We start from the raw sequence: 24582 nt of genomic DNA on the forward strand, positions 1-24582 counted from the left end.
AACATTTATTACAAGTTTTTTCAATACATCCAGCAGTAATTAAAACATCAATAATTTCGTTTATATCCGATGAATATATTATTAAGGCATAATTTTATAAGATATTTTCGAAAATTTTTCTCAACCAATATAAATACATAAATAACCGTTAAGATAAAGTATTTTGGTAAAATTCTGTACTAATAATTCTGTGAAAATAGTAATTGTTGGGGATATGAAGTTCGGATGATTTAACGGTAAACAAATAATTTATAAGGATATCATCGATAGGAAAAATCTTTTTATAAGAGAATATCATAAGAAATACATAAATTGGTGAGAAATAATTGACCAATTGAATTATGATAAACATTTCAACGTAGATTTTAAGATATTAATATTATTCTAAATACCATTATTTATAAGGATAAATGAATATAACGAAAATTATCAATACTAAAAAAACTTTGTTTCCTAATAAGTTAATAAAAGAATTAATAAATTCTTTAAGACGGTATTTGTGTTTATTTTTGTTCTAATATTTTTTAAATATACGTAAACATCTTCACTCAAATTTGAGATTAAGATATTAATAAAAGTATTTTTTAATTAAATACGTAAAACTTAACTCTAACATATGTATTTATTAAATTATAAATAGTGTTTAATAATTTGTAATTATATATAAATAAAATAAATTGTACTTTTAAAGCAAATGTAATGTTACTGTCGCTAAATTTTATTATTAAATTATAATAATAATAAGCGTTTGGATTTCAATAATAATATGATCGATGTCATTCGGTGTCCCCATTAATCCTAAATAAGTCTAAAGTAATCCTAAATTTAATAAATCATCATAATAAAATGCACTTTATTTATAAATTAAATCAAATGCATTATCTATTTGGCATCGGGGCAATTATCTAAAGCAACAATAAATAGTCAATACGAACAATTGTTATATTCATGCACAATGCATGATTATCGATACATGTTTGAGCACTGACTAAACGACTAAAATAATTACTGTTTATAGATTAACTTTATAGATTTAAATATTTTGAAATGCAATTTTCTTTTTAATCAAATCAATATAAACAAAATCACAACGATATTATGAATTTTAAAACCGCTCGTTATTAGAGTAGGAAATTATTAGTGTAAAAATATTTTTATTTCGAGTGATTAAGGTAAATTCAATATTTAAATTTTTATAGAATTTTAAAATTCTTTATTTTTACAATTCAAGAGTTAAATTATAAATACAGTTATGTCAAATTGTAATATAATTGCATGAAAGTAAATGTTTATCATTTAATGCAACTTTGAATGTTGTTTGAAGTAAAAGATTTTCTTATTGTTATTTATTATTATAAATCCGCTACTAGTGTAATGATACTTTATAATTAAATTCTTACTTAATTATTAATTACGTCGATAATGCATTATGTGTGTTATTCTCCTTCAATAAACTAAAAACGGATACTTATTTTTTATTTAGATAATTTATACTATTATAGATATATATATATATATATATATATATATATATATATATATATATATATGTATCATCTGATAGCAATCTAGAATTATAATTTAGACTTATATATTCTTGACTAAATTTATCGATATAATATTAGTTCATAACACCGCTCTTAATTCATTAGTATAAAGCCTTATCTTCATTTTTTAATTTTTCTAAGAATTCTACTAATATAATTTTAATAATAATTTATATATATATATATATATATATATAAATGATTAGAAAGAGTGACGTATTGGCATTCGATTACACATAAAATAGTCTTTATATAAATACTATTAGGCTATATATGTCTTACTTTTAATGTAATTTTATAGATTTTTTAATAGTCACCGTTTAAAATTATTCATTGTTGGAGTTAGAAAGGACATTTTTGTTCACAAATAAGCTCTTATACATCTGTGACCAAATAATTTATGTAATTTTAATTCATATTAGCCGAGTATTATTGCAAAAGGTTTAATTGAAATTAATTCCAATGAAATAATCTGTCATATTAATACTACATTATTATGTTAAAACTGTAAAGAATACAATTTTTTATTTGGTGGACGTGAAAGAAATTTGTTGAGAAAAATTCTAAGAGAAAAATCTAAGAGAAAAAAGAAATAATTTAAAAGTTATTACATAAGTGTATAGTTTAATATTAAAAAAGTATTTATAATGAAAGGAAGATTAATTGCATTTTGCTAGAAGCTCTCAAGGACGATGAAAAATTAATTACTCTAGTAAATTTGGAGAAACATCGCGTGTAATATGCAATTTTATTTTATTTGCGCGTTAATAGATATTAAACATTTTTTAATGCACCAAACTAGAAAAATAATACAAAATGAAATGCAAGTTTCATAAATAAAATTTTTAATAATTTTGTAATTTTATTTTTTTCAATTGATTTTATTTTTCTCACTTAAAAATACTACGAACTTATTAGTTTTCTCAATTAGCTTAGCACAGTATCATACACTTTTATATAAACAAATACAGAAGAAAATATTTACGAAGAAAATATTTTCCGAATTTGTTGAATTAAATGAGTCATGTAATGAATAATTAATTACATAATAAATAATTGAATATCGTAAATTATATAAAGCTTAGAAAGCTTATACGATGTCAATCAACTGTCAAAATAAATCCTTATTCTACAAAGTATAACGATACTTGGAATTTTTGAGTTCCTTTAAATACTTCAATATTGTAAAATAAATATAATAAAACATATCATAAGCGCATGTACTGTTATTTAATCAATTCAACTGTGAATTCGAAAGTCTCGGCGAATGTTTTGCTGAATATTTATCGAGAGCGCGATGACTCAATAACCCACCCACCCTCCTTCTCGCCCTTACCATTGCCACTCAACCCTGGCCCAATCCGAAGAGGAAGCTGCACGATGTGACCGGCACGTCGGCACCATGAACACGACGTTGAAACTTTGTGAGAAAGCGTTACAGACACGTCGAAAGTGCTTTTAAATCCAAAAGTATCGACAATTTCGAATCTTCTTTATTTACTTTGAGTTAAATCCCAATGTAAAATAAATGGAAAATAAATACAAGGAAGATAAAGTAGAAAAGTACATTAAGACTGCTTTATCGCTGTATTATCCCTGGACATTTATTCGTATTATGTGAGCAAATTTTAATTAATCGCATCTGCATAGCTATATATAGCATATATATATATATATATATACGCTTGTACTCACACGTGATTACTTATTGGAATAATAAATTCGAATTTGTTTAAGCAATTAGTGAAAAAAGTACATTTATATATTTATATATTTATAATTAGTATATTTATATAAAGTATATTTATATGTTTGCCACAGTGACATATTGGCATAAGACTGTCGTTTATTTGTTTTTTTGCTTACGGTAAGTCTTATGGTAAATTGTAAGATCTCACCGAACAATGTAATTAGGTTTCTGCTGATTAACTTTTCCGATATTGCGAACAATTGTGAAAAATACGTGAAGTTGTTGTGTGGCAACCGAAGGAGCTCGTATTCTTATTTAGAATTATTTAGAATTTCAATGAAATTGATATTGGAGCTTCGTTTATTGCGATTTATCAACCTTTTAATGGAAAGATGAAGAAATAAATAATTCTTGGTTTCGATATTGTTTACCTTAAAAAACGAATAACCGACCAGCTTATCGAGCTTTTATACGTTTGTATTAAACGTTTATTTATAAAAATTGAATTTGATTATTGTCTGATTAATGCACTCGGGACAAATGATTCGCTGAATAATAGTTTTAGAGTGAATTGACATTTATAATAAATATGCTTCAATTGCATTAAATAGCTCGTACGTGCAGTTTTCGTATTTGAGATAAAGAAAGAAAATGATTTCTATTTTCTGTATTATAAGCATAAGATGATAAATGACAAATTGTTTGAATTTCATAAATGTAATATTGTATTATGTATAATAGCTTTTTTAAGTTTTTAGTTCAATGATTGCTGAATCATTGATGTTTAATTTGCACTTAATTATGTGTATTGAAGTCTTTTTGTCACATAAATATGAATTATTTTTGCATAATAAGTATCGAATTAAAGTGAAATTATATTACGGAAAAAATATAAAAAAGTGAATTGTACGCACACGCGCGCGCACGCATATTACACACATACACAGATATTGACGAAAATTATTTTTAAGATATTTTTCCATTTCATGTTAGTGCAGCATTCTGAAGAAAGATAATTTTTGTTATTTTATTATATAATTCTCATGAAGTATATATTCATCTGACTTTAAACTTTTTTACTTTTCTTTATATTCTTGAAATGGTTTCTCATATCTAATAGGATATTTCTTAAAAAACTTTAAGTTTTTAACTAAAAATAAATTGTTAATATATAATAGAAATCAATATGACTGCTCTAGTTTTATTGTAAAATATCGTTTTTAATTATCTTTTAACACTATTATATTAGTTGTCTGCCTTATTAATATTATAAATTTCATTTTCTACCCAAAGATGTCGCGGGATTCTCAAGTCGTCATGATAAATCAGAATTCTATGTTGAGTGTGATAACATGTAGTTTCTATTGTAAACGATTATATATTTTATTTATATTAGTTATAAAGTATTACAACGCACTGTAGTTGTATTACCAATTTTTGCATTTTTGATATATTTTTAATCGAACATAAATGACTTCATAAAACGAAGGGTCTTTATAAACAATAAAGTACAATGTCTCTTGATCAAACTGTTTGCGAAGGTGAATATTTTAAAGTATTTTTTAAATAAAAATTAATGACTGTTTCTGTGCCTTTGATAATGTAAATAGTTTATTGACAGCTGAATTCCGCAAACTTAGAGGTTATGTTGAATGTCATAATAATATAGACCACATTTATTTCTAGATTTAAAAGCGTTTGAAAGACGATTGACCGAAGTTATTTCAAGTTCGCAGCCAGCAACATTACGCTGGAGAAGTAAGTCCATTAATTATGTACATCATGAGATTTTGTAATTATTTTGCATTTTTATATTATGATAAATTGCATTCTTATACACAATTGACTTTTGCTTCCAATAATTCAATGTATTAGCATGAATTTTGATGATTAGATTTATCCAATTATCCATTATTTAAGCAAATAATCTCATCAAATGGTTACGTTAAACACTTTATACATTTTATTTAGTTATATTAGGATCTATTTCAATCTGCACAGCAATTGGCGCATGGTACTGGCTGACGGATCCCAATACTTCGGCAGTCCCATTCACACAGAGTTTGTGGAATCATCCGTTTTTCACAGTAGCTAGTTTTTTATTAGGTGCGTAAAGTTTATTACGTAGTAAAGAAATTGAATAAATTATTGTTAGATCCGTATTCAATTATGATCTATTACTTATAATATTAATGCAGTAGTTACTAAATCAAAATATGCGTGTAGTTTAATGTATCATAAAAAAACTTTTATACAATAAAGCGCTCGATAAATTTGTTTATTTAATTTACAAACATAACTTTATAATGTTTAAATTGATATTTTCAATTTAAAATCAAGTGTTATGCCAATTAATTGCATGAATTAATCAAGTAAAGTTTAAAATTATTTAAACTTTGAATTGTAATTAATAATTGTAATATAAAATTGTAATTGTTATAATGGTTTTTTACAGTAATATTATTCATGATGGGTATTCATCGAAGGGTCATTGCACCAAGTATTATAACTCAAAGAGCTCGAAATGTTTTAGGAGATTTCAATATGAGTTGTGACGATACAGGGAAACTGATTTTGAAGCCAACAAGGCCACCACATCTTCATGAAACTTGAAAATAACGACAGAGTTTGTTTATAGACAATAATGTACAGAAAGAATCTACAAATTCAGTGTTGGAAGTGTTAAAGTGTACGATATATTTATAGATTTTTTTTTATTACTTTTAGTGTATGTAATTATCGAGAGTTGTTTTAAAAAATGTAAGACACGATTTCCATTTACTCTTTTTTTTTTAAAGAGATGTGAAAGTTATGAAAAATAATTTTAATCAACCAGTTATTTTAATTAATTTAAATATATTTTTTTTAACAATTACAAAATTAATTTTATAAAGTTGAGAGAATAGTTATTACAAATATTTTTCCAATATATTTTTAATTACATGTCAATGCTGATGATTCTTTACGTTGTAATTGTTTGAAATTAGATGATATAGTGTTGAACACACTTGACAGTACGTATAGAAAATGTTAATTTAAGGTCATAAATTCACATCCTTTGAAAGTGTACAGATTTTATGGAAAATATTGTAATATAATTTAAAACTACTTTTAACATTTCTAAAGCAGTTTTAAAATGAACTTTCTTTTTTTTTTTATTTTATATATATATATAATAATTGATCGTTTTTTAACAAAGGAAAACATTTGCGTAACTGTTATATTGACATTTATACTTGCAAAGAAATGTCTAATGAGAAAGAATTTTTAAATCATTTTAATGTCAAGATTTTGACTTTAATTTATAAAACTTTGAGAAAAGTTGTATCTATAAAAAATATTTCTTATGTATCATAATAATAAAAATAAATTTGTATCAAATGAAATAATACATTTATATTTGTAAAATTGTATGTATTTATAAATAGTAAAATTGAATTTTGTTTAACTCTGTCGAAGCTTTCCTTTCAAAACCCATTATAAAAGTACAGTTGTAATACTCTTCTTCACGTTCAAAACATTTATTAATAAAAAAAAAAAAAAATTTGTTTCATTGTTTTCATATTACAATTTAGGCAATGTATAATTATAGATCTACTTTTAAAAAAATAGCACATTTACATATATGCAATATAACTTTGTCAGCCTACGTACAAGTAGGAAAAGAAAAAATAATGCATTTTTTTTTTTTTTTTTTTTTTTTTTTTAAATTCTTCCCTAATAGCTTTATGATCATATATGATTAAGACGAATATATTTACAAGATATTTTCGAAAAGTGTTAATATCCAAAAAGTAGAAATTACTGTGAAAAATAACAAAATATTTTAACACTTTGAAGGCTTATTAAAGGTTACATAGTAAGTGATTAGGCTTCCAATTGAATAAAAACTGATACGTATTAACATAACTGAATTACTGTAGCATATATTTATTGACATTTATAATTACTTCTTGAGAGAGGTAGTAATTGTAAATTATCCACATGCTAAATAAAATAAGCTCTCATAGAATCTTTCACATGAAAAATTTCTCTTTTAAATCAATTTTCATTATATATTTTACAGAAACCGAGCAGTTTCTTCAGATTACTTCATGTCTCCTTCTAGGCGCTTAACGAAGGCTTATATTTTAACGATGGTGAAGTCTTTAAATAGTCGATTTTTATTAAATATATACCGTTGATTTATGCCTGTGTATTCTTGTGCAACACGTACTCGGATAATTCTCGTCGTGTTTAATATCCATAACGTACAATTATAAATCTAGATCCAATCGCAGGATCAACTTTTGTTAAAAAACGTCTCATTTATGTCAGCAATAAAATTATATCCCGTATAGTTTCATTTTGTTTTATAAAAATTCGTTCGTGTCCAGTCTTACGCGTGCTAGAGGAAGGACAACAATTAATTCTCATAGTATCGACTAACATCACAAAACTAGGAAACCTCACATTTGTGAAGTTAAAGTTCAATTGGTCATTCTTGATTACACGTACTGGCTTAGTGGTGCAAAGAGAAAAGATCTCCTGCTGACGGCAAAGGAGCAAGTCCACCCGTGACATCTGGCAATTGTGTCAAATCAGGAAGATTAGAAATGTGAGATTTTACTTCTGCTCGCACAGTGCAAATCTTTTTCAACTTCTCTTTGTAGTCCTACAACCAAAAATATATATATTATTAATAAAGGTTACATTCACAAAGTAATGTTATTATAACATCTCGTGCTTCGTTTCAAATTCATTCAAATTTAAGTATTTTATAAGTTGGAGCTAATATTTATATTATTATCGAATGAAAAGACTGCCTCGATAGAATATTAATGCATACGGCTAATAATCACAATGAAATTGTCAATAACTAATTCCAACTTTGAGCTTACTTTTACAGTTTTAAAAGAGCAAGAAGCTTGCGCGAGGGTATTAAATTAAATTAATATCAAAATCTCTGGTACCTCTAGTGTTGTTTGAGCTTGTTGAAGTAGTTGACGCTGTGCTACCGTATAATCCCTAAGCATCGTTAAGAGTCGTCTCCTGTCTTCCATTTCAGCCTGTAGTCTACCATTATAATCGGCAAGCAAAGCTGCTGCCTCGTTTACAGCGACGCTTAGTTGGTCGGCAGCTGTGCGATCAGCTAAATTTGCGAGAAGAGACACCTCGGATACTTCGGGTGGTAGAGATGCTATTCGCTCTCTTACTGGAGCATCGGATGATGCTGTATTTTCTAATTCCTATAATTGATATTGTAAAATATCGATTATTCTTTAATCATATTCAATGTGTAATTTTAATTTTTTTAATACTTATTTTTTTTTGCCTGTATAGTTAATTAATTAAAGTTAAAAATTTACTTGAAATTATCGTTCGTTAAATAATGGTCATTGGTACTTTGGACTGATAGATGCCACGAGTACGCAGATTAATTAATAATTAGTATAAGGATAAGAGTAGATTAAATTGTAAATGTGAATAGGAAAACTGAGAAGAGTAGTTCAAAGATGTTTTTCCTAACAAATTTAACATGTATTTTTCCATAATAAACATGTTTTATTTGTATTTGTACAAAATCTATATTATATATTAAGATAAAAATTCCATTAACCATTAAGGCTTTGATGAGTTCTTCAGTTTCTGGTGGATCACCACCCGGTGTATGAGGACTTAATGTCACATGTAATTCTTTGGTACCATCCACTTCAACTTCAGTCTCTGATTTTTTCCTCTCCTTTTTCTCCTTCTGTAAAATAATTTTGAACCGTTGATATATACACTTAACGATATATTCATTGTGCGCTATTATACATAATTTTTAAAAATTTATACAATACACATTCTCTTTTCTCTTGGAAATATTCATACAATTAGTATCTTAGTTCTTTATAAGAATAATACGTTTCTCAAATGTAAAAAAAAATTTCGTTTATTTTATCCTGATAAATAACTAAAAAATACCTTTTCATTTTCAACTCTAGGCTTTTTTTTAGGTGGAGGTGTTCCAGGGTCTTTGATAAGTTCAGAAGAGGAATTAAAAGACGCTTTAAATTCGCTTATTTGCAATTTATCGTAAACACCTCTCTCTTCCCAAATATTTATTAGCCTACCCAGTTTTTCTCTTGTTTTTTCATCAAAGCGTTTCATGTGGTCAAATGCTTTTGGTAATACCGTTTCAAACTCTTTACCAAATTCTGGACCTTTCTTCTTGCTATTTTGTATAACATCGTTTGCCAAATACATAAACATTAATTTACGATTATCCTTGGCTGAAACATAAAATGAAATAAGTAAGTATATCGAATGTATATTATTATTTTTATTAAAAATGCCTCTTAAAACATAAGTAATATGAGTAATATGGTGGATATGTTTATCGTTCTAATCTTATCAATGTAAATATAATACAACGACACTCTCAGGGGATAAAAATTTTGAAGGGAAATAATTTTTTTTTACAAGAGAGAAAAAGGAATGAATTTATAAGTCAAACTTGAAAATATTTTTATCTTTCTCAAATAATAAATGATTATATTAATATTATATGTGCATGTAAATATATATATATATATATATTTTTTTTTTTTTTTTTTTTTTTTTTTTTTTTTTTTAAACATACACACAAATGTATATATTTCCATATAATATCAATTATATGGACTAGCGTGTAACGTACCACGCGCGCGCACACATCCAAAAAAAAAAAAAAAACTATATATATATATATATGCATGCCGATACATGCGCATCTATATCATGAACGCACAAGCGAGGGCGCGCGATCTATACAAAATTTATAGACATTCGATGCATGTGCATATAATGACAAATATAAAAATACAATTCGCTTAAAAATTGCAGTATACCGTGGTCGAATAACGATTAGTTATTATACAATGTGCATGCATAAACTTTTCCGCATAAACATATAAATGTACAATTTCAGAGTACACAGGGAGAGGTAAATATTTAAAATCTATATCCTTTATTCGCGTAAACATAAAATTCACAAATCACAGGCATAATAATGATAATTTGATCGAAGCACTGTAAGCATAACATTGAAAAGCGCATAAATATTCAGCACATACATGAAGTAAGAACGTAAGTAACTTTGTTATAACCTAAAAGAAGCAAACTTCATCGTTCGGTTCTATAAACGTGTTTTGGACGTACACATTCGCGTACATCAAATAAACGTTATAAAAATCCTAAAGCTTTAGTTAACTAGGACGATAATAATAATAATAATAATAATAATAATAATAATAATAATAATAATAATAATAATGCCGAATGGATAAAGAAGCATGTCGTCGTCGTCGTCGTCGTCGTCGTCGTCGTCGTCGTCGTCGTCGTCGTCGTCGTCGTCGTCGTCGTCGTCGTCGTCGTCGTCGTCGTCGTCGTCGTCGTCGTCGTCGTCGTCGTCGTCGTCGTCGTCGTCGTCGTCGTCGTCGTCGTCGTCGTCGTCGTCGTCGTCGTCGTCGTCGTCGTCGTCGTCGTCGTCGTCGTCGTCGTCGTCGTCGTCGTCGTCGTCGTCGTCGTCGTCGTCGTCGTCGTCGTCGTCGTCGTCGTCGTCGTCGTCGTCGTCGTCGTCGTCGTCGTCGTCGTCGTCGTCGTCGTCGTCGTCGTCGTCGTCGTCGTCGTCGTCGTCGTCGTCGTCGTCGTCGTCGTCGTCGTCGTCGTCGTCGTCGTCGTCGTCGTCGTCGTCGTCGTCGTCGTCGTCGTCGTCGTCGTCGTCGTCGTCGTCGTCGTCGTCGTCGTCGTCGTCGTCGTCGTCGTCGTCGTCGTCGTCGTCGTCGTCGTATGGATAAAGAAGCATGTCGTCGTCGTCGTCGTCGTCGTCGTCGTCGTCGTCGTCGTCGTCGTCGTCGTCGTCGTCGTCGTCGTCGTCGTCGTCGTCGTCGTCGTCGTCGTCGTCGTCGTCATCGTCGTCGTCGTCGTTGTCCACTTACATTTACAAAGCTCCTTAAACCAAACTTTGACGATGGTCGAATGGTGCTTTCTGTGATGTATTAACCACAACGACAGTGTTTGGATACTCTGCTGCGAAGGATTGAGCTCCATTAGCTTTTTCACGAGCGCGCTCTCCGTGAAACCGGCCATTTCTCCTTATCGTTATAAGCTACTGATCTTCGCACCAGTGCGAAGAGGAATAATTGCCCGCGGCACTCGAGTGAGCCGAAAAGCTAGTTTTCAACGATGCTCCTCCCGTGTCTGGTTTGTTGTCTTCGTCACCGTCGTAATAACACACTACTTTCTTCACTGAACCACGGTCGTGTACTCGTGTACGACCGCCGCGCACTAACGAAATATGTTTATTCGACGACAGCGTAGCGGCGAATGTCACGAGTCATGATTATATAGAATGATCGTGACAATATCTGGGCAGCGCGGTAGTTTTTGTTCTACGAGATATTTTGCCGTTGCGCTGCTACCGCATGGCACCGTAGCGCCATAGTGCCGCTTAACCTCTGTTGCTCCCTCAACTTAAACGCTGCCAACCCAAGTGTTGTAAGTCTAACCGGGCGGTTGATGGGCTACGAAAGCAGCTAAATAAACGCTTCGACCTTTAGCCCGGCGGTTAGGCGAGCGTTTGGCGGTTGATCGCGAGGGGAATATGGGCGCACATATTTTCATTTGTTAATATTCTATCACGTAACGTTGAATGTAAATGGGCTTTGGGGCTTTTAGTTAGGACGTGTCAGTTGGAGCCGTGGAGAAGGAGCCATGGAGCGGCGAATTTCGCATTCAAGGAGCAATGATAAGTTGGCTCGCGACACATAATACGACCAATGATGATTTTCAGCTGAATTTTCGACTTGGCACTTTTGCCTTCTATCACCAACCCGACGATAATTACACAATTTACGATCTTAGGCCGTTGTGGCGCGAAAACTTGAAATCACCAATTATCAGTGCGGGTAATTCCCATTGCCGTCCAATAAAATCGGGGCTTCTCTAATTACGGATATTCCGCGTAATCGTACGATTTCAAATTACTCTTTAATTGCCGTTTAATTGATTCGGTGCGGTGATAATTAATTTGTTTTTAAACGCCCCCTCATTGCAAATTCATCGAATAATATTTCCGGCTATCCGATTTTTCCACGAACAACAAACAATAATAACAATAACAATAAGCGTAATAACAACAACGACGACAGTTGTAACAATAGTAGTGATGGTCGTCGCAACGACGATGATCACGATAAACAGTTATGCGCTAATAGCTGGATACGCCTAATTGAATAGTCGATTAGTGGTGTCATTTGACTCGCTCAGACGTTATGTTTATACTTGTCGTTAATTATAAGACGCAATTCCAGCGTATCCTTTAAATTCAATCTTATTAAATGAAAATCGTAATTGTAGGTTGTAAGTGATTTTTAAATGCACGATGCCTACCATCGGCAAGAAAACAAAATTTCAAAAGCGCAAACGGCGAAAAATGGAAAATTGTGTTTCTCGGGATGCCGCTCGCATCTTCCGGCAGCACCGGAGTCCAATGGACTCTTTTCCGGTTGGGGCAACAAAATGACTGGCTTCAGTGAAAAGGTTTGTGATGCAATTTTCGTATTTTATATTGGTTTTGGCGTGTGCAGCTTAGCGATTTGCGATGCCGAATAATACCAATTGCGTGGAAGAATCGCGACTTTAATTTAATCTTTGTGGGAAATCCCGATTCGATGCGTCCAAAGTGTTAGAAAGGTTGGAGTGTCGATATTATTATTTCACACGTGTTTTGCAAACAGATTTTAATTATTCTAGTTAAACAGATGTGCATGTACGTCGTAACAATATCTTTATAATTAGAGAAATAATCTTTTATTGCTTTTGGCACTTTTTTTTCCTTCTTAAATATCGTTGCTTTAAAAATAACCTCATTCGCAAAGGTTGACGTTGTAACATACACGTGGTTCGCGTGTTTTATTATTTACTTCCAATGTGGTTCGGTAGAAGATATATTTTTATTAACGCCTATCGATGTAATTTTATACTTTGTGTCAGGATAATTAATGCAATGTTTGTTTTGTTACAGCCGATTCTGATCGATGGTCGCGGTCATCTACTTGGTCGCTTGGCCGCGATTATTGCCAAAACTATTTTGCAAGGAAACAGAGTTATTGTTGTACGATGTGAACAATTGAATATTTCTGGAAATTTTTTTAGGTAAACGACTTATAATTCTTACCGTTTGTTGCTAGTGTATTGTTATTTTGTAGTTTGTATTAAAAGTTGTGAAATATTAGCTTGGGCCTAGTTTTTTTTTTTTTTTTTTTTTTTTTTTTTTTTTTTTTTTTTTTTTTTTTTCATAGATTTTTTTATTGTTGTTATCATTCTTTTTTTTTTTTTTTTTTTTTTTTTTTTTTTTTTTTTTTTTTTTTTAATAGAACTTTTTAATCGAGTTATAAATATTGTAATTAGTATAATATTAATATTGTTTAAGATTTATCGTTACATTATTACTAAAGTTTAGCGTGACTGAGAAGCCTTTCTACTATTGGAGACTTTTTTGCTCTCGTGAGGAGCAGTACATATTGTTATACTTATAATTATTGGACATACTATAAAGGTTGAATGTATGCAAACAAACAATTAATAATGGCTTATGGGGTTTAGTCTGTTGTAGATTTTTTTTTGCTTCTTTTGAAATAACAGTGTGTCATGCATCTGCTTTGATAACTTATGATAGATTTGCCTTTAATATATTTGAATATAGTTTGAATACTTTATCAATATATTTCTATGATTATTATAACACTTACCTACATTATTTGAGTAATTGTGAAAATTATACATTGTATGAAGCTTCTATATGCTAAAAATTAACATCTCTGATTGCCATAATATTATTCAATGAGATATTTTATTTTAGAAATAAGCTGAAGTTTATGTCTTTCCTTCGTAAGAGATGTAATGTTAATCCTGCTCGTGGTCCTTTCCATTTTCGTGCACCAAGCAAGATTCTTTGGAAAACAGTTCGAGGTATGTATTCGATAATTAAAATTTTTCACTTTGCCGCTAATATTATTCAATGATTACCTTTTTACCTACATTATATGATTTTAATGTGAACAGAAATGCGAATGAGATTTAATTAATTTCAATTTAACGCTATATGTAAATTATTTCCTCCTGCTTAAATTACATATTTATAAATTGATGTATTTTTAATAGGAATGATTCCGCACAAGACACAAAGGGGCAAGGATGCTCTTAGAAGACTAAAAACATACGAAGGTTGCCCTCCACCATATGACAGGAGAAAACGTGTTGTTGTACCTGGTGCAATGAGAGTTATGTGCCTGAAACCAGGCAGAAAGGTGAGAATAATTTATCTTATTTAATCGAAGATTTTTTAATTAAAAATATGCACAGTGATGTTATGGTAATTTGCGCCTGAATGTTGATAAATAATCAAATTGATGATAATTTAAGCTGAGTTTATATTTTAAGTTCATGAAAATGTACTCATTTACAAATGTAAATTATTTGACAAAATATTTCATTTGATTTGTGTAGTACTGTCATGTTGGACGTCTGTCACATGAAGTGGGATGGAAGTACAAAGCAGTTGTTCGTACTCTTGAGAATAAGAGAAGAGTTAAGTCTATTATGGAAGTGAAAAAGAGGGACAAACTTAAGGTAGTTATCGATACTGTATGGCCTACTATCTTTGGATCGAACTATTTAGTAACGATTATACGTTTATTTTTGCAGAAACTTACTAAACAAGCAGGTGAAGCAGTTGCAAAACAAACAGCACCGTACACGCGAATTATTAACAGCTTTGGATATAATTAAGTTCTTGTTATAAGGATAATAAAAAGCCTTATTAACATTATAAAACGTTTTTTTTTTTTTATTATAAAGTATTTTTAAGAATATTTTATTAAAAGTTTACACATTTCTTTTATTTATAAAACAACCTTAAATATAAACTTATTCCTTAATAAATAACAGTGAAACAAATCAGTTATAAAAATATTTAAAAATCGGTTTATTTAATGAGGTAATTCAATGCTTTATAAATTAATCTCTTCATAATACTATATATACAATATAAATTAACTAAGTTTAAATATTGTAGCTAACTTTCTATGGTATCTACAGTAAAAAGCACAGTTCCACCTTTATCGTTGTCTTCATCGTCGTGAACTTCTGGATAACTTTCCTCATCTTCTGAACTGGATGAATTAAAGTCTTTTGTATTCTGTATTCGATAGTTTCCTGCTCTGCCTGATAAGTCGCCGACTTTGTACATTCCAATATGTTGAGTTAAACGTTCTACGGCATTCTTCGCCTGGATATTCTGATATTAGACAAAATTAAAAGAAAATAATTATGTACTTGCAACTGAGAAGCTTAAAAATAACTGAAAATATCTTATTTAGAAATCATAATCGACTATTACCTGTAGTTTTAGAGCTTGTTCCTTCTGTAACATCAAAGATTCATTGAGATTTAGTGTTTTAATAGCACCATGAACAATGAGTGGTGGTGTGGCTGCAGTTATTTCCCAATGTGCCTTTTTCTTATTTTCTCTCTGTTTTTCCTTATCAGGATCATGTACATTCGTTTTTGTTGTTTTATATGGCTTAAACGGTTCTTTCTTGTTTTCATGATCAGAACATTCTACTTTATTTAAGATAAAGTTAACGTGCTCTGATTTTAAGGAATTTAATGTTTTAAAAGAATCTATATCCTCCAAGTCTTCTGGTTTTATTAAATTTTCTTCTGGGCCTATATGAATGATTTTCTTTTTATGAGTACCACTTCCGGTTGGCTACAAAAATTATTTTAATTCATTAAGAATTACTATAAATTGAGAATTCAAGAAAATGCTAACATCAACCTGAGCAAGTATTTTTAAGGCATCATCTTCGTCGTCGCTATCTAGTTCAACAATTTTTTGTTCATAACGTATTGGTTTTTCGGTATACTTTCCAGTCCATTCTAATTCATCCATAGCTGCTTTTCCCTCTGTAGCAATATTGAGTCTAGACAGTAGTTTAGCAGCATCCTCGACTTTATTTCGATGCTCAATTTCCTGCATAATTTTGTGCTTAAAATTCAGAATTTTTTCTCCTTTATCTGGAAGTTTTGAGATGAATGATCTACAAATAGTTACATGTATATATTAGTTATGATGCTATGAAAGAATTAATGCACCAATCTTATGAAATATGATTTTCACATAAATATATTAAAAAATTGTGCAAAATAATACATTAGAAGACTTAAAAAAAAAAAGTTATTAATTATGAACTTAATAATCGTAATAAGAATAAATTTTGTAAAAAATATTAAATAAAAATTCGATTTTCTGTTAAGATTTATTTATGTCAAATTTAATTTTATTCAAAAGAAATATCGATTTACGTTTATTTTATATATTAACATTTTAAATAATTGATGAATAATTTTTTTTTTCAATTTTTTTATCGAAACATTTATATATGTTTATATGTATATATTATAAATCGGTATGACTGAAATATGATTAATTCTAATGAAATACATTTAATCAATATAAAGTTTTATTAGACATTCCTTTATGTAAATTATTAATTATAACAATTTGTTTAAATATTTATTTCATCTACAATATTAGACTTTTACTTTCTTTTCTTTTTTTTCTTTTGTATTACCCAATGTATAAATTAACCAACTTTTAATATTACATAAATATTAATCCTATGAAACATTTGATTAATCTAATTGATAGTGAATTTTCATTAGACTGGTACAAAGCTCGTGCATTTTGAATAATTGAATGTTTTAATATACTTATTAGCAAGCTTCTCTTGTCTTTCTAAAAGTTCTAATAATTCAAATTTTTGTTTTTTCTGCAAATCATCAATATATCCTTGACTTGATTTTTTAGGCAATGGAATTATTTCTCCAGGTATTTTCTTGATGACCGATTTATCAATGTTCATTATTCTGTTTATTTATAAATACAATAAATTACATAAATATAATTATAAATAGTTGTATATATTTTTTAGTAATAAATTAATTGAAAATCAATATAACATGTCAGTATTATTTTAATTGATATATAATAACGATAATAATGGCCATCTCTTATGCAAATAAAATTATTTTATGTTATAAGATATTTAAAAGATAAGTTTTTATTCTTCGTATTACATATTTATATTTTAATATATACAAAATTAATAAAATTGAATTTATAGTTCTCTTATATTAGTAAATCATCAATATTTTTATAATCAGTAACATTAAATGAGGTTTATATTTCAGAAAATTTGTTTTTAACAAAATGGTATCTATTATATAAATAATATTTTTTTTTTCACCGCTCAAGTAAGAGTTTAAACATTGAATAAGTTAATAAAAAAAAAAAAAAAAAAAAAAAAAAAAAAAAAAAAAAAAAAAAAAAAAAAATATACATATAAATATATAACCTTAATTAATATTTTTAATAAACATATTAAATAAATAGCGAATAAAATAAAGATTTTTAAATGAGATGTAATTGATTATAAAACTTGTAGAATCCAAAAAATTTCTTAGTCATTATAAAAATTAAACACTATTTGATTGAGGTATAGGAATAAAAAATTATAACATAACTGTCCACATAAAAAATCTTTTGAATTATACATACTATAAATTAATAAAAATTTTCATACTCTTATGTTTTTAATGTTTTTTACGAATTTTCCGTATAGTTGAATTGTTTAAAATTATTACAATTATTACAATATAACAAATTACAGTTAAACTTTTATTACTATTAATATTAAGTGTTCATTTCTTGAATAATAATTTTCTAACCTATTATTTACTATTCATAATATAGAACTGACGAAGTCATTGAATATTAATCAAATTACAAAAAAGTTTTAAACATCGGATAATTAATTATATGATAAACAATGGAGTGAATTGGGCCTGGATGAATTATATATGGAGTGAAATTATACATTTTATTATAAATAATAAGAAACTTGTTAGAATTTACAAAAAGCAGAAAACGGATTGTACGGATTGTTTTGAATTTCAATTGGTTATTAATGATTTATTGCATAACGGTAAATTATTATCGTTCGTTGCGTCACTTATCATAACAATATATTATTTTTAATTACTCTAATATGTATCTAATAAAGTATCCAGAGCATGAATTTCTTTATGCGCATGCGCTAACACGCACGAGATGACCATTTTTTATTTATCAGAAAATTATTTAATTTACCATTGCATATAAGCATGCTTTTTGTTTACTTTATGTTTAGTCTTACGTATACATACCAATTTTTAAATGCAAACGTACACTCTTTTATCCGTAAAATTAATTTTATACCAACATTATCATAAAAATACTCAACTATCAACAATTAATGATTTTTTATTTGCCAATACGGCCACCAAAAGCCATTATCCGCTATTCGAAACTCGAGTATTGTAAACTTCTTACATCTTGGCTCTCAGAGTCCCAAGACTCCAAATGGACAATAGTCCGTACTCCTAAATAATTAAATCGAGCCCATTCACTTGAACCCTTAAGGGTTTAGGGCCTTAAGGGCGTCATTTATGTAAGCGATGAGCGTTGCGGCTAATTGAACGCTATGGTGGTGGCGTTGGTGTCACTACTTTCATGTAGTCGTAAAGATAAAGTAAAGCAAATTGATGCTGGTTTTGCAAGGCTTGTTACAAAATAATTGATAAAAAGTGCGAAGATGCCGGTCCAAGAGGTTGGAGTTTCACAACCGGCTACTCCGGAAACTGAGGATACTCCAGTACCATCCTCGCAGCCCGTCGTTGGCATTATTTATCCTCCACCGGAGGTTAGAAGTATCCTTGACTAGTTACTAGTGCACTGCGGTGCTTAGTTAAAATGTAACAAACAAATTATTACACGATATATAACATATTAGTAGGATAAAACATTATTTTCAGATAAGCACATGGTAAAGGCCGTCTCTCATTAATTAAATACAATTTAATTCTGCGTTAGGTTGGAATGTGAATTGAAATCTATTAATATTTAAGCAATTTATTATCTATTTATTCGATTAATATTGTGTTTTATTATTTATGTTATGATAATGTAATAATGGATAAAATGCTTTAAAGGCATTAATTGCAAAAGGTATCGTTTACACTTTCCATTGACAGTTATTGAGAATATTATGATTTTCCTTAAATGACAAATAGACATTGTCGACAAGACTGCTAGTTTTGTTGCCAGAAATGGCCCCGAATTCGAATCCAGAATTCGACAAAATGAATTGGGAAATCCAAAATTCAATTTTTTGAACGTGGGTGATCCATACCATACGTATTATCAACATAAAGTTAAGGAATTTAAGGAAGGAAAAGGACAGGAACCAACTTTTGGTGGACCGACAAAAGGAGTTAATTTAGTGGCCCATCAAAAGCAACAAGAGATTCTTAAACAAGTGGAGCAACCGTTTATTCCAAAAGATCCTCCGGGTGAATTTGAGTTTGTTGCTGACCCACCGTCTATTTCCGCCTTGGATTTGTATGTTTTATTTATAAAAGTATAAAATTATAATTTGTAATTCTATGTTAAGAGTATATTCAAATTGTTTATTAACAATGTTTAGAGATATAGTGAAATTGACGGCGCAATTTGTGGCACGTAACGGTCGTCAATTTTTAACATATTTAATGAACAGAGAGCAAAGGAATTTTCAATTTGATTTTTTAAGACCTCAACATTCGCTATTTCAATATTTTACAAAACTATTGGAACAGTACACAAAGGTTTGTAATTGTCGTGTAATAAAAAGTATGTACTTTATTATCCGTTATTGTTTTAATTAGGTATTGATTCCACCAAAAGATTTAATATCAAAACTTAAGAATGAAGCCTTTAATATGGATAAGATTTTCGAACAAGTTAAATATCGAGCAGAGTGGCTTAAATATCAAGATGCACAGAAACGCAAGGAAGAAGAAGAGTTGAAACGCGAAAGAGTAGCGTATGCTCAAATTGATTGGCATGATTTTGTTGTAGTAGAAACTGTAGATTATCAGCAATTTGAAGTTGGTAATTTTCCAGCACCAACGACACCCGACGAAGTCGGTGCAAGAGTCCTTATGCAGGTATGTGTAACAAAGCCAAAAACAATTCGCATAAATAGTATGGCTATAATAATAATGATGACGTGTTGAGGATTCTCACAATATTCAGAAAATAATATATTCTACATGATATATTTTAATTAGTTTCTTGGACCACCTAGTGCCTTTTATTTTCCATTTATTTAATTAATAACTTTACGTATACCGTGAGAATAGTGTCTCTGTTGTTTTCCTTCATATTTTACAATTATGTTAGATTCTACAACAGTTGGACAACTTAAGTAGGAAGATTTGATTGTATTTAGTTTCTTATCCATTATTTTAAGACTTTTTAAGATCATAATTTGACACTGTATTGGGTAAGCAAGACTACTTATTGAAACAGATGGTGGCAAAATTTTTGTCTAACTATGCCGAATACTATATTTTGGTGTTGATCCTGATCTTTGTTGTAATAATATAATAATCTGTTATTCTGAAAATATTAAAAGCAATTCTACCGTTTTCACATATATTTATAATATATGTTTCTTCTTCCTTCTTACATTTCATATAGATAACTAACAGTTACTACATTCACTATATCTTCAATAATTTAAAGTACATTGTAAGATACAAAATTACTAAAATACAAAAAATTAATATTTCAATCTTCATTTATAAATAGCAACTAATAGCATTACATTCTATAGATAATTTGTTATATTATTCTCGTTACGATTTATTCATTATTTTTATCGAGCTCCGCGCTTATTTACTGATGGAAAAATAATTCCGTATACCATTAACGGGCTATAAAACTACAAAATTCATTAATATTATTTCATTGGATTTATACAAATAATATTTTTTAATATGTACAGGTCACTTGTTGCTTATGGTTTCTATAAATTTTTATATTTTGCGCGCCTTTAAGTCCATACAAAGTATTGAAATAAATAATTTAAAATAATATTAATGTTTCCTAACTTTCAACTGTTTTGTTCAAGTAATATTAAAATAGCATATGTAATTTAAATATCAGGAGCGCATCGAGGATGGCGAAGAGGTTGAGATGCAAATTGAAAGCGATGGCGAAGACGAAATGCTGTCACGTATGGAAGGGGAGAAAGATCGCGCTAAGGATAATAATCAAGTCCAGGACATGGAAGAAGACTCTAGTGACGAAGAAGAGGTCTCACCACCTGGTGAATTGCAGAAGAAAGACAAGTCACGTGACAACAGTATGCAGCCACCACCTTTACCTCCGACTCCAGGAAATGTCGTTGTCAAAAAGGGTTACGATCCAAAACAGCACGGTAAGTCATCTCTTTGTTTTTTAAATAATTTCAACAATTTTAATTTATGAAAGCGTTGCGTTTGATCTTCCACAGCCGCGAAAGTGTCGAGACCAACGGCTCCGGACGAGTATCTCGTCTCGCCAATCACGGGTGAGCGTATACCGGCGAGTAAAGTGCAGGAGCACATGCGCATCGGGCTACTGGATCCGCGCTGGGTCGAGCAGCGCGATAAACACCTGGACAAGCTTGCCCAGGAGACGGTATTCGCCCCGGGTACCGCCATCGAGGCGAGTCTCAAGCAGCTCGCCGAGCGTCGTACCGATATTTTCGGTGTCGGCGACGAGGAAACGGCCATTGGTAAGAAAATCGGCGAGGAGGATAAGAAGAAGGATGACAAGGTCACCTGGGACGGGCACACGTCGAGCGTCGAGGCCGCGACGAGGGCTGCGAGGGCCAACATTACGCTGGAAGAGCAAATCCATCAGATTCACAAGGTATGCTTTGCGAAGGAGGCTATTTCACAGCGATTAGCGCTCGTATTAATTGATTTACTTTTATCGAAGCAATTTTCATGTAGATCATTGATGAGTAAAATATGAATAACGAACGATTTATGCGACGTAAACTTGCCATCCAATATCCGGTCATTGCTTTTATGCTACTTGCTATTGTTGTCATATATAATACGTAGGAATTTTTTTCTTATTCTTCTATTATGTGCTGAAATTCTCTAAAGAGTTGTTATTTGCCTTGTAAAGGTCAAAGGATTGTTGCCCGACGAGGAGAAGGAGAAGATCGGTCCAAAACCCGCAAGTCGAGCAGCAGAATTGTCGCACATGGCGGCTGTGGCATCCAAGCCTCAAGCGACGTTGAAAGCGCCACCGAAGCCACCGGTACCAAAACCTATACCTCAGGTACAACCAACGCAGCCTCCGCCACCACCGCAGATGACAATGCCAACAATGGGAATACCACAGCCAATGATGCCACAACCTCCAATGATGATGATGGCACCTATGCCATCAATAAGACCTCCTCCAACATTACTACGTACATTTCAGATAATTTATTTATACAGTTCGCCATTTGCCTATTTAATTACAATTCGTGTGTAATTATAATTATCATTTGCTAATAAATCATTAGACGTCCGATTTAATCCATTATACAGTACAAATTGCACTATCGTTTTTTGCTCGATAGAAAATTTATCCTTCGTTTACTCACTGATTTACAAAATTACATATTCATAACAGTACATAATTATGTTCAAATAATTTGGTATTAATTCTACCTAATAATATTGTAATAAAATTACTTGTAATCTTATAGCTCCAACAATGTCTCCGTTTATGCCCACACCGCCACCGATACAACCTCCCATGCCACCTCAAGTAAGATTTTACAATAAAGTAATCTTTTTATTTAGTGTGCAATTTGTGCTCGTTAATTGTAATCGAATAATTTGTAGATGAGCATGAAGCATCCATCGGATGGTATGGACGATGAACCACATGCGAAGAAACTCCGTACGGAAGATTCATTGATTCCTGAACAGCAGTTCTTGGCTAGAAATAAGGTAAACCGTCGATTAATTGATAGAGAACACGTAATTCTTATATTTTTTCATTACATCTGTTATTATAGCTTTAACAGCAAGTTTTTACGTTTAATGAATACTTTATAATGCCCATAGGCTCCGGTACAGATAAACATTGCCGTGCCATTGATGACTGAAAAGGCCGAATGGAAGCTTAACGGTCAAGCTTTGACCATTACATTGCAAATCACCGATTCGGTATCGACAATGAAAGCACGTATTCACGAACATACGGGTATGCCACCGGGTAAACAAAAGTTGCAGTACGAGGTAATTAGACATTGATTTTCTTAAATTTAAATAACAATAGACTAATGAAATAATTTATATTAATTTATTTTAGGGAATGTTCTTTAAAGATAATAATACCCTTGCCTATTATAATTTGACGTCAGGAAGTATTATTAATCTTCTACCGAAAGAACGAGGAGGCCGAAAGAAGTAAACCATTAATTTAATTTAAATCACTTATAGTACATGGAACTTGTTTTTATTAATGTACTTTAAATAAAAGATAATTATGAATTGTAATACTCTTTGAAATAAATTTCATTTACTTCTAAAATAATTTAATTTCCGTTTATATATAAAAAGTATATCGTTTATTAAAAGAAAATTCATTTATTTATAATTATAGTATAAAATGGTAATATTGGCTTTGCCGATTAGTCATATTATTATTATTATTATTATTATTATCATTATTTCTTTTTTAATATAATTCTTGTGTATGCTAAATATAAAATTATATTATCCTTAATTCCCTATTTTAAATTTAGTAATTTTTTAATATTTTAAATTAAACGGAAGATTTATTAATTTAATATAAGGCTTCAAGTGTAATTTGTACATATTCATTACGAATATACTATTTACATAATAAATTTATGTTTAAAATTTTTCTTTTATCGCAACCAATTGATAATAGTTTTATGATTTATTTTAATATAACATGATAATTTAATATGCTTAGTAGAGAACATTTTAATTTAAATCATACTTAATATTAAAATATATTAAATGAATACATTTTATTGAAAAGAATTATTAAAAAATATGTGTTCTAATTTATAAAATTTCCATATACTAAATACTTACTGGTTATAATAATAATTAATATTGAATGTTAATTAAGTAAATGCTCAATTTTTTACTGTAATAATATTCTGTTTTATTTTATTTTTGTAAGTATATTAAGATTTTAATATATAAAGTCTTAATAACGAATTACTTGTGAATTATGAAAAAAATTATTTCTAATTCATGTAAAATAAAAACTTAATAATATTTAAATGCAAATAAAATATTCAGAAATTTCATTCTTCATTACTCTGTATTACTGTAATTGCAATTATAAAAAAAATGTGAAGAAAAAATTATTTGTATAGG

The 24582-nt window shown here is 29.8% G+C and overlaps 5 protein-coding genes across 7 annotated transcripts; 3 read left to right on the top strand and 2 right to left on the bottom strand.

The window, feature by feature from the left end:
* The first annotated feature begins 4600 nt into the window (after positions 1-4600).
* Positions 4601-5996, top strand: Cnep1r2 (CTD nuclear envelope phosphatase 1 regulatory subunit 2). 2 transcript variants are annotated; one of them, XM_011495827.1, is made up of 4 exons: positions 4601-4778; positions 4924-4995; positions 5239-5343; positions 5693-5996. In XM_011495827.1, the coding sequence occupies exons 1-4, from the start codon at positions 4751-4753 to the stop codon at positions 5848-5850; spliced, it is 363 nt and encodes a 120-aa protein (XP_011494129.1). In that variant the 5' UTR covers positions 4601-4750; the 3' UTR covers positions 5851-5996. The 2 variants fall into 2 exon arrangements, with proteins under 2 accessions (XP_011494129.1, XP_011494128.1); XM_011495826.1 differs by having other exon boundaries at positions 4602-4778; positions 5209-5343.
* A 1053-nt stretch (positions 5997-7049) lies between these two features.
* On the bottom strand, positions 7050-11728 carry LOC105359275 (regulation of nuclear pre-mRNA domain-containing protein 1B). 2 transcript variants are annotated; one of them, XM_011495829.1, is made up of 6 exons: positions 11181-11728; positions 9187-9494; positions 8837-8971; positions 8190-8465; positions 7735-7891; positions 7050-7624 (listed from the first exon to the last, which is right to left on the bottom strand). In XM_011495829.1, the coding sequence occupies exons 1-5, from the start codon at positions 11329-11331 to the stop codon at positions 7739-7741; spliced, it is 1023 nt and encodes a 340-aa protein (XP_011494131.1). In that variant the 5' UTR covers positions 11332-11728; the 3' UTR covers positions 7050-7624; positions 7735-7738. The 2 variants fall into 2 exon arrangements, with proteins under 2 accessions (XP_011494131.1, XP_011494130.1); XM_011495828.1 differs by having other exon boundaries at positions 7051-7891.
* A 959-nt stretch (positions 11729-12687) lies between these two features.
* RpL13A (ribosomal protein L13A) lies at positions 12688-15073 on the top strand. Its single transcript, XM_011495831.1, has 6 exons — positions 12688-12783; positions 13268-13398; positions 14105-14214; positions 14407-14552; positions 14752-14874; positions 14950-15073. Exons 1-6 carry the CDS (start codon positions 12763-12765, stop codon positions 15031-15033), a joined length of 615 nt encoding a protein of 204 aa, XP_011494133.1. The 5' UTR covers positions 12688-12762; the 3' UTR covers positions 15034-15073.
* Positions 15074-15180: 107 nt separating this feature from the next.
* On the bottom strand, positions 15181-18695 carry Polr2M (RNA polymerase II subunit M). Its single transcript, XM_011495830.1, has 5 exons — positions 18591-18695; positions 17020-17175; positions 16085-16346; positions 15644-16015; positions 15181-15541 (listed from the first exon to the last, which is right to left on the bottom strand). Exons 2-5 carry the CDS (start codon positions 17169-17171, stop codon positions 15320-15322), a joined length of 1008 nt encoding a protein of 335 aa, XP_011494132.1. The 5' UTR covers positions 17172-17175; positions 18591-18695; the 3' UTR covers positions 15181-15319.
* Positions 18696-18833: 138 nt separating this feature from the next.
* On the top strand, positions 18834-23680 carry Sf3a1 (splicing factor 3A subunit 1). The gene is made up of 11 exons (XM_011495832.1): positions 18834-19056; positions 19420-19747; positions 19833-19992; positions 20053-20334; positions 21338-21611; positions 21687-22087; positions 22352-22643; positions 22926-22987; positions 23065-23172; positions 23290-23463; positions 23537-23680. The coding sequence occupies exons 1-11, from the start codon at positions 18942-18944 to the stop codon at positions 23636-23638; spliced, it is 2298 nt and encodes a 765-aa protein (XP_011494134.1). The 5' UTR covers positions 18834-18941; the 3' UTR covers positions 23639-23680.
* The last annotated feature ends 902 nt before the right edge of the window (positions 23681-24582 follow it).

Source organism: Ceratosolen solmsi, unplaced genomic scaffold (assembly GCF_000503995.2).
Source record: "Ceratosolen solmsi marchali unplaced genomic scaffold, CerSol_1.0 scaffold11, whole genome shotgun sequence".
NCBI lineage: Eukaryota > Metazoa > Arthropoda > Insecta > Hymenoptera > Agaonidae > Ceratosolen > Ceratosolen solmsi.

Coding starts and splice junctions, on each gene's coding strand:
- Cnep1r2 (XM_011495826.1), top strand. CDS start 4,751: ATGTCTCTTGATCAAACTGTTTGCGAAG. Junction 4,779..4,923: donor TGATCAAACTGTTTGCGAAG/GTGAATATTTTA, acceptor ATTTATTTCTAG/ATTTAAAAGCGTTTGAAAGA. Junction 4,996..5,208: donor AGCAACATTACGCTGGAGAA/GTAAGTCCATTA, acceptor CATTTTATTTAG/TTATATTAGGATCTATTTCA.
- LOC105359275 (XM_011495829.1), bottom strand. CDS start 11,331: ATGGCCGGTTTCACGGAGAGCGCGCTCGTGAAAAAGCTAATGGAGCTC. Junction 8,466..8,836: donor AACTCATCAAAGCCTTAATG/GTTAATGGAATT, acceptor TATCAATTATAG/GAATTAGAAAATACAGCATC. Junction 7,892..8,189: donor AAGCTCAAACAACACTAGAG/GTACCAGAGATT, acceptor TTTTGGTTGTAG/GACTACAAAGAGAAGTTGAA.
- RpL13A (XM_011495831.1), top strand. CDS start 12,763: ATGACTGGCTTCAGTGAAAAG. Junction 13,399..14,104: donor ATTTCTGGAAATTTTTTTAG/GTAAACGACTTA, acceptor ATTTTATTTTAG/AAATAAGCTGAAGTTTATGT. Junction 14,875..14,949: donor AAAAGAGGGACAAACTTAAG/GTAGTTATCGAT, acceptor TTATTTTTGCAG/AAACTTACTAAACAAGCAGG.
- Sf3a1 (XM_011495832.1), top strand. CDS start 18,942: ATGCCGGTCCAAGAGGTTGGAGTTTCACAACCGGCTACTCCGGAAACT. Junction 22,644..22,925: donor ACCTCCTCCAACATTACTAC/GTACATTTCAGA, acceptor GTAATCTTATAG/CTCCAACAATGTCTCCGTTT. Junction 23,464..23,536: donor AACAAAAGTTGCAGTACGAG/GTAATTAGACAT, acceptor AATTTATTTTAG/GGAATGTTCTTTAAAGATAA.
- Polr2M (XM_011495830.1), bottom strand. CDS start 17,171: ATGAACATTGATAAATCGGTCATCAAGAAAATACCTGGAGAAATAATT. Junction 16,347..17,019: donor CAAGAGAAGCTTGCTAATAA/GTATATTAAAAC, acceptor AACTATTTGTAG/ATCATTCATCTCAAAACTTC. Junction 16,016..16,084: donor CCTTAAAAATACTTGCTCAG/GTTGATGTTAGC, acceptor TAATTTTTGTAG/CCAACCGGAAGTGGTACTCA.